Here is a 9,032-nt window from a genome sequence, read left to right as displayed (position 1 = left end):
CTCTCTGTCCCACTGTAACCAGTCCACTTAGTCTCTCTGTCCCACTGTAACCAGTCCACTCAGTCTCTCTGTCCCACTCTAACCAGTCCACTTCAGGAAGACAGGTGTACAGACAGACAGACAGGTAAACAGGGAGGATCAATATTTCTGGCATTTTATTGTCTGAATCTTTTCTAATTGTTGTTATTTTTTTTACACAAAGAGAGAAAAGACATTTTTTAAATTTCTTTATTAGAGCTAAATTTATCCAGAAAAAGATTTGACAATCAGACGTAAGACGTTCCGGGTGTCCATGGTGGGGGGGGGGGGGTGGGGGGGGGTCTGAGGCGCTGGTACCCGAGTAGAGGCGTCTCCTGGGGGGACTGACCGCCACCCGGCCGCTCACTTCCTGCGACGCGAGGCGGCTCCCTTCTTGCTGCTGCAAAGCGCAAATGTGCAAAAACAGAGTCAGATGTGAACAGAGACCCTTTAAGTTGAATATTATAGAGATGGATAGATGTTTAAAAAATTATGAAATATAATACATAGGAGGGCACGGGAGCACAGGGTGAGTTTGCTTGAAGCTACATCGCCCTCTAGTGGCCAGACAGAGCCCTACATTGCATTATTTAATCAAATATGAAATCTAAGTAAAGTCAGCTATAAACAGGATTAAACAAACTGATGTCAAACTAAAGGTAGATTTCTTAGAGAAAAATTAAAAAAATTACAAGTAAATAAATATAAAGGTTGTGAAATGTAAAAAGCTAAGTGCTGCTGAAGTAGGTTGGAAGGTACTTCTAGATTACTTGACTATTTCCATTTTTATGCATCTTTAAACTTCTACACTACTATTGTAAACTACCTTTTACTCCACTACATTATTTGATAACTTTAGTCATTAAATATGTTAATGGATTTCATGTAGTGTGTTATTAATGGAGTCTCTGCTTCATTCTCCAACTAGAAACAACTGGCATCATGAGCTTCATGTATATTTAAGTTTTTTTTAGATCTTTCCCTTGTTTTTTTCCAAACATGCTAAACCTTTTTTGAAGTCCAATACTGACTTTGCTTTTATTTTCTGGCCCTGGTTACTAACTGTGTCATTGGGTGGGTTTATGAGAGAAAAATTAAAAACATCCAAGTAAATAAATACTTAATTATATTCAGTTGTGAAATGTAAAAAGCTGAGTGCTACTTAAGACACTCGACACTTTTTAAGGTACTTGATAACTTTAGTCACTAGTAAAATTGTAGATTAAGGTCATCAACAGTAAATTTAACTCATTGTATAAATCATGTTGTATTATTATAGGTTAAACTAGCCAGCAGTATATAAAGTGATTAAAAATGAATTTGACCTTTAACAGCTGCAACATTAATGCATCAATAACTATAATAACATATCACAATACACTGTGTATTATTTTGTATTGGGCCATTCTACATTACTTGTGATGTTTTAAGGACATGCTGATGCTAATACTTGTTGATTTTTATTTGAATGAGATTGTAGCCTATGGTAAATAAGTAATTATCCTATAGTAGAATATGCATTAGTGTGTCTTTTAGTTTTTTAAAATGCATTTTCTTTGTTTGCACTCAAGTATCAACTTTACACTTAGTTTAAGATCGTATTTCAAAGTTGGACCCAAATGTGCACCCAAAACAGGATTAAAATCTGGTGTGAGATGAACTGGGATGCTGAGTTTCTTGCATTGACTCTGTATCCTTGGTGGGTTTTGAACACTTTGTGCATGTTGAGTGACTTACTGTTTCTGCAGCTCATCGATGCGGTTTCTGAGAGAGATCACCTGAAAGACAGACAGCTGTATTTGAAGCACATACACTCATCTGGATGCCTTCAGGATTTTGAGATTCTCCTTTTAAAGCTGCAACATGCAACCTTTTCCAAATTAAAACGCCAACCATTGAACACAATACACACAGCAAGTATAGGTCCTTTCACACACGCACTGCAACCCTGAACTTATCTAGACATTACCCGCTGTGTACGGGCTGTGTGAGAAAGCAAATGTACAAATCAGTTAGATCGGACAATGTCTCACATTGCCATACCTTCCTCCACAGCTCTAAGTAGGAGGGTCTGTCCACTCAGCAGTCCGGGATGGGAGAAAAACGTGTTCTGGTTTATTGGCATTTCTTTAAACCAACAATTGTAACGGTGCCGCTGCAAAATAGTCTCGGAAAGAAACTTGTTTTGGAGAAACGTGTGTGTTCAAAAGTAGTTTTAGTCGTGCAACAGAAAACTGAGACTGGACAGATGGTCTAGCTAGCTGTCTGGATTGACCCTGCAGAGATCTGAGGACCAGGTAACCATAGTCCTGAGATTGGACAGATAGTCTAGCTAGCTGTCTGGATTTACCCTGCAGAGATCTGAGGACCAGGTAACCATATAGTCCTCAGATTGGACAGATAGTCTAGCTAGCTGTCTGGATTTACCCTGCAGAGATCTGAGGACCAGGTAACCATAGTCCTCAGACTGGACAGATAGTCCAGCTAGCTGTCTGGATTTACCCTGCAGAAGTCTGAGGACCAGGTAACCAAAGTCCTCAGAAATCCACCGGAGTTTGAAATTACCACACAAACCCGGCCACCAGACTAACAAACTTGATACTACAAGCGTTTCTGGGGTTTTGACGTCCTCAGACTTTCTCTTCTGCGTCCTGGAAGACGCTGAAGTTGGTCCAGAAACCGAACTGGGCTTCTCCTGTACGCTGTAAGTGGATCAAACTATCCGTCCCACCAGAGGACAAACATCCACATACAGGAAAACTCACAGGGAGATTCCTCAAACATTCCTCACTGACCTCATATCTCTGTCTCTTGAGACTCTCGCAGTGGTCGTATTTAATCGCCTCCAGGTTGTGCAGCCACTCCCACAGCTCCTTTGCCTTTTCCCTGACAAACACAAACCAGGAACCAAACACTCAATAAAGCATATGTTGCAGCAGCTGAAGAAAAATACATGTTGTTTCATGCAGGTGAAAAAACCTTATACCCTCATTTTAACCCTTAACAAATGACATAAACTTCTGGTTTTGGCCATGGATAGCAGTGTTTTCCCTAGAAGACATAGGTGATTGTATTTGGTGGGGGGTTTAGGTGTCCTTCCTCAAGAAAATGCGCATTTTCAATAAACACATAAAAAATAATTGCCATTTCCCCATACATTTCTTGTCTCTTTGTGGGATTTTGATCATTTTTGTTTTCTTTGGGTTCGATTTGGGTCTCTGTGGGCATTTGGCAGCAGTCTGTGTCCCTTTGTGGTAGTTTTGGACAGTTATTATTCCCATATCTGTGTCGAGGCAATTAGAAAAGCTAGAGCAGATGATGAATAAATAACACTCAAAAAGCTTGAGGACAAAACTTTAAGCTTATAAAAAAAAAGTCCAACTGCAATCGTTTGATTGGATCATTGGATCGGACCATTGGATTGGATGGAGACCCCCGGTCTTCATCAATCCTCCGGTCTAAGTCCTGTGTTGTTTGACCCGTCAGCCACCGTTTACCCCCTGTGTCCTGTTTTCCTTTGAATTTTGACCATTGCCTGTTTTCCCGGATTTCCTTTGGCCTGTGGTTACCTAGACACTGTTGCTTGTCTTCATTAGCCTGCTGGTAAAACCATTGTCATCGTGGGTCCATTCTCTGTGAGAGTGATGTCTGTAACGTATTCTCTTACTGGAGCCTAATTGAATGAATTTCTCTATTAGCAAAACATTAATTGCAGCTACTATGTGACCTCCCTGTAATGAAACGACCCTTACGACATCAAGTGTGGTAAAAGCACTACTGCTTTTGTCCAAAGCGGCCGCTAAAATCAACACAAACTGAAAGTTACAAATAGCCACTTTAACAACAAATGTCAAAACAAAATGGAACTGTCTATAGGCTGGACTGTCTATAACTTGGGTTAAAGAGTGCAGATATCCTCCTGTGAGTGTACCTCAGTTTATCCTCGCTGAAACCGTCAACCTTCAGCGGTTTGCATCTCTCCGCCATGATCTTCTTCTTCTTTTCTCTTTCAGTCTGCTTCTTGCCTCTCTTCTGGTCAATCTAGAAAAAAGAAGTGCAGTTGATGTAAAACTCCCACAGCTTCACAAGCACAAAAAAACCTAAAATTTGAAATCCCGACAACAGAAGAAAAGAACTGAAAAGTGCCCTCTGCAGATGGCTGCTGTAGCCCGATCCCATGCTGCTCAGCGCTATCTTCTTCTTGGCGTCGTCCTCAGCCTTCCTGTGGGCGTCGGCGTCCTCCCTCTTCTGCCGCTCAGCCTGGAAAATTCATTTGAAAGTGATCTGTTAATGTGTTTGAACAGTTCATCTAGCGTTGAACGAATCAAAAGAAGAAGACAGATTAGGACCACGTGCCTCCCGCCTGGCCTGCCGCTCTTTATCCTTCTCATCGCGAACTCTCTTCTGCTCGGCTCGCTCAGCGCGGCGCTTCTCCTGCGAACGCAAAATCCAGACAAAATGCTGCAAAGCTTTCTTCCACGTGCAGAACTAAAATCTTTAGTAGCCTAGGTTCATTTTCCCACGTATCTGCTGGTCTTTAAAACACACCAGCAGGTCATGCAGGTCATCACGTGCATTGTGCAATGTGTGTGTTTTTTGGGTAAAATCTCACAATTCTGTCTTTGAGGGCGATGAGCTCCTCCTCCTCCTTCTTCCTGCACTCGAAGTGAGCGTCGATCAGCGACTGCAGCTCATACAGGTCTTTGTTCTGACGTTTCTTATGGATGTCCTGTAGGACGTGGACAGGAGACGGAAGTCAGAAGAAGGACAGAGGTTGTCTGCTCCAAACCTACACTAATTTATTTACACTAATTTATTGATTTTCTTTTTTATTTAACCCTCCTGTTGTCCTCGGGTCAAATTTGACCCCTTTAAAAAATGTCTATATCTGAAATCTCATTCCTGACTAAACTCATCTGTACGTTCCTCTGATCTATTGATCTAACTATTAGTCAATATAATTCATAATTTCTGCTTTTTTAACTCAAATATTAGGTATAATTCTATTTAAAAAAAGGGGAATTAACCAGGAATTCCACAAAGTACTGTAACACTAGTGGTAGTAAGATAGTAAAAAAGTCTGAAAACGGGACAAAAATGTAAATTTTTTGTGTTTTTGTAACACAAAAGTTAAAAAAAGGTTGTCAGACTGATGTATTTCAATACAGACAATAAAACACACAACATCAAAGACTAAATGTAAAATTGGTGAAACTTTGTCTGAAGCATCTTTTCAGCAGATGAAGCAATGATTTAGTCTGATTGGGTCAATGGAAAGTCTGAAAAAGGGACGAAATTGACACATTTTTTGTCCATTTTTGACCCGGGACGACAACACAAATTCATATTTGCAACGATGACCTGGACAAGACAAAACGTGGGAGACAAGAGTTATACAGTAAATATGCAGAATACAGTGAGGAATCTACAAAAAAAACATATTACATAAATCAGTGCTGCATGAATGGAATGAGTCAACACCTGGATGTGATCAGATAAGAGTTCAGATCAGTGTTTCAATTATTAAGGTCTTTTTGTAATTCATTCCAGTTCTTGGCTACGGAGCCCCCCAGGTGACATGGAGGCGGAAAAAATAATGGGAAAAAATGACTGAACAATCACTTTTGCGAGATCTTGACTTTGTTTTACAAGATCTTGACTCTGACATGAAGAAAGAAAAAAACATTTCAACAGTTTCAAGATCTCCTAGAAAAGTTACTAGCATCAAATCTGGCGACTTTCTGTAGAAAAGACAGAGAATTTTCAGACTTTCTGTAGAATAGACAGAGACTTTTCAGATTTTCTGTAGAAAAGACAGAGACTTTTCAGACTTTCTGTAGAAAAGACAGAGACTTTTCAGACTTTCTGTAGAAAAGACAGAGACTTTCTGTAGAATAGACAGAGAATTTTTGAGACTTTCTGTAGAATAGACAGAGACTTTTCAAACTTTCTGTAGAATAGACAGAGACTTTTCAGACATTCTGTAGAATAGACAGAGACTTTTCAGACTTTCTGTAGAAAAGACAGAGACTTTTCAGACTTTCTGTAGAAAAGACAGAGACTTTTCAGACTTTCTGTAGAATAGACAGAGACTTTTCAGACTTTCTGTAGAAAAGACAGAGACTTTTCAGACTTTCTGTAGAATAGACAGAGACTTTCTGTGGAAAAGAAAATATGCCAGTATCTTCCAGCAAGCACGCAAGGTATTTCTCTCTTCCACCTCTCTCTTCTTTCCCTCCCTTTGTAGAATTACTTTTTTTACTTCAAAGTTAGGCTGCCTATATGTGTATATGTATATAGACACACATACATATTTACCTAACAACATAACAATTACAATATATTATACATTGGGTAAAACTACTACTATTAAAGTTGAATATAAGAAAAGCTAAACCATATATAAACTAGAAAAATATACACTGATCTACAATCAGACATAACAATACATACATACACATTCCTGCGTTGAACTTGTTATTATTTACCTTAAGACTTCTGTTTCTTTTTCTCTACCTGACACAACCACTAAGCTTTATGCAAATGAGCGTATGACGTCATCTAGCTGCTTTTAGCGACTTTTGGAGCCGGTGATAGCTACTTTCATTGAAAAAGAGTTAGCAACACTGTCAGTCCACGCAGAGATTTGTTGAGTTAGCTTACTCTGAAGGAATAGCCTTCTCATTTTGCTGCATTGTCTAAGAATAAGAATAAAGTAAGAATAAAGTCCCACAAGGGCCAGAGAAGTTCTCCCTGTCGTTATTCACACGCAAGCACAAAACTACACGCAAAAGAGTTTCTTTACTGAAATAAATTTGGTAACTGGCTGCATTTATACTGAAGCTGTCATCCAGAGCACTTTACAAGGATGCTTTGATATGTGGACAGGAGGAGCCGGGGATCAAACCCCCAACCCTGTGAATAGTGGACAACAACCATTGCCATGTCAAGCTGCCATTGCATTAAATTAAATTTATTTAATTCATTTTTTTTAGGGAAAATGCACAATGATCAACAGTCTTGTCAATGTGCCAGACATGTCGGACATAGATATTATACTAATGTGTAGAGCACACTTCCCATGTTTTTTTTACCCATCTGTTCATTCTGACCTTCTCCAAAGACACAGACTTAGAACAGTATTCGTGATACAAAAACAGATATAATCCAGGAGAAAATATGTTTCGTTGTAAAGAACATGTTTGGCTGGGCAGGGAGAGCTAAGCCTACACATACATGTGATCACCTTTCACTTAATAAATATCATCCAACATAAACAAGTTGACTCACGTCAAAGTCCACTTTCTCGCCATCAGGGATCTTTGGAGCAGGAGCTCTGTTCAAAAATAAATATTACAAAAATATTACTTAAAGCTGACAGCAATGTAAAAAACATGGCGGGTCAGAAGAAAGACAACACATCTTTAAATGTATATCTATTCACATGTACAAACTGCATAAATACAAAAGTGTATGAGTGTGTATAGGTGGTATTATTAAGTATATATGTGTATGTGTATAGTGCATGTATAAATATTTCAATTGACATATTGAACATATTGACATATACTGCTGTCCTGATTTTGTAAATAATGTCGATAGTATTAATAATAGTTTTATTTAAAAAAATATATTTTCTATTTATGTGCCCAAGCCACTGACCTACATTTCATAACATACTGCATGACATATGAGATGGACTTACTTGAACTTTGGCTTCTCCTCTGTTTTGTTTTTTTCCCCAGCGATAAAACAGCAACAGAAAGAGAAAAGAGAGAGATCAAACTGTTAGAAACATGAATACGGAGGGAGAGAAAGACTAAAAGGCTGCTGGTTAATCAGGGGGACGATCCGGGCTGCAAGTGGTCTCACACCTCCAGTAGAACAAGGACAAGTCATTCGAGTACGTCTACATTTAGAAACCCTTTCTTCCTCGGTGGCCCAGTTCCTGTGTGTTAGCCTCTGATTTAAGTACTGTAAGTACACAGTGTTACCTGTACCTCTACTTATTATGTGTTAATTTTGTGTGCATTAGTGTGTAAATCAAACCAATATAATCTGGGACGTTTACGTGTGCCAAAAGAAAATCACCACATTAACTATTTAAGAGTTTAATTTTCTAAACATACTTCATTACTTTTCACAACAGGGAGTTTTACTTTTGTAATTACTGTTAATTGATGTGCAGGTACAACAAGAACAACAACACTTAACAGAAACAAATAACCAAGTTCGTGATTAGCTTTTTAAATTTTTTTTGTTTTTGAGTTTACGGGACCCTCAAATAAAAAGACAACGGACAACATGGGGATGAAAAACGCAGGCAAAGCAACAGCGACTCAGCCGGAAATACAAACTACCATCTTGATCATCCTCGTCCCCTGGCAGGACACATTCATGCAAAAAAGAGAAGAAGCAGAGATGAGCAGTGGGGCCCCGTAACCATGACTCAACATTTCTGAACCCTTCGCCCCTTGTTTCTCCATGTCACTGCCTTTCTTTCAAGAAAGATCAGTGAGACAAAACGGCATATTATTCATGTGGCAGAAGAATGCAAATCCACATACCTTCCTCTTCATAGGCGTCTGCATGCAGCAAGCGTCCAAAGCAAGAGCAGAACAGAAATCATTAGTGGGCGGACTGGTCAGCCTGCTCCTGTCCTCTACACAAAGCACAGCTGATGAAGCACATTTACAAAATTGGGGTGTTATTCATATCCATAATGTACAGGCAGTGGCAGCCACTGCAGAAGACCCCTGCCATGTTATGTCACGCATTAACACAGCGCCTTCCTTCTGACTGCATTATAAGGACGGTATATAAGAAGGTTATTTCTTTAAATGATTACAGCTCCTCATTGCACTGTAATGGATCATATTTACTATATACAAACCCTCCTTTTATTGTCTAACCTCAGAGCAAGGACTAACAGACTCAAGAACAGTTTCTTCCCAACAGCCATAACCACTCTGAACTCACCCACATGCACTGACTTCCCTTCACAGAACACCCCC

General features: G+C 39.4%; 1 protein-coding gene across 5 annotated transcripts in view; it reads right to left on the bottom strand.

Moving 5' to 3' along the window:
- Positions 1 to 214: 214 nt before the first annotated feature.
- Positions 215 to 9,032, bottom strand: part of LOC117941668 (troponin T, fast skeletal muscle isoforms-like) — a 21,229-nt gene continuing 12,411 nt past the window's right edge. For 2 of the 5 annotated variants that reach the window (XM_034866662.1, XM_034866690.1), the window contains 11 exons: positions 8,586 to 8,603; positions 8,379 to 8,399; positions 7,724 to 7,742; positions 7,309 to 7,354; positions 4,631 to 4,747; positions 4,375 to 4,452; positions 4,165 to 4,278; positions 3,950 to 4,059; positions 2,814 to 2,904; positions 1,756 to 1,796; positions 215 to 418 (listed from right to left, as the gene is read on the bottom strand). In XM_034866662.1, coding sequence (XP_034722553.1) covers positions 382 to 418; positions 1,756 to 1,796; positions 2,814 to 2,904; positions 3,950 to 4,059; positions 4,165 to 4,278; positions 4,375 to 4,452; positions 4,631 to 4,747; positions 7,309 to 7,354; positions 7,724 to 7,742; positions 8,379 to 8,399; positions 8,586 to 8,603 — 692 coding nt within the window. In that variant the 3' untranslated portion in view covers positions 215 to 381. The remainder of the gene's footprint in view (positions 419 to 1,755; positions 1,797 to 2,813; positions 2,905 to 3,949; positions 4,060 to 4,164; positions 4,279 to 4,374; positions 4,453 to 4,630; positions 4,748 to 7,308; positions 7,355 to 7,723; positions 7,743 to 8,378; positions 8,400 to 8,585; positions 8,604 to 9,032) is intronic. The other 3 variants (XM_034866673.1, XM_034866691.1, XM_034866682.1) reach the window with 2 other exon arrangements.

The sequence above is a fragment of the Etheostoma cragini genome, chromosome 1, assembly GCF_013103735.1.
Source record: "Etheostoma cragini isolate CJK2018 chromosome 1, CSU_Ecrag_1.0, whole genome shotgun sequence".
Taxonomy (NCBI): Eukaryota; Metazoa; Chordata; class Actinopteri; order Perciformes; family Percidae; genus Etheostoma; species Etheostoma cragini.
The sequence above is the reverse complement of the archived record's forward strand: the minus strand, read 5'-3'. Positions and strand labels throughout refer to the sequence as shown.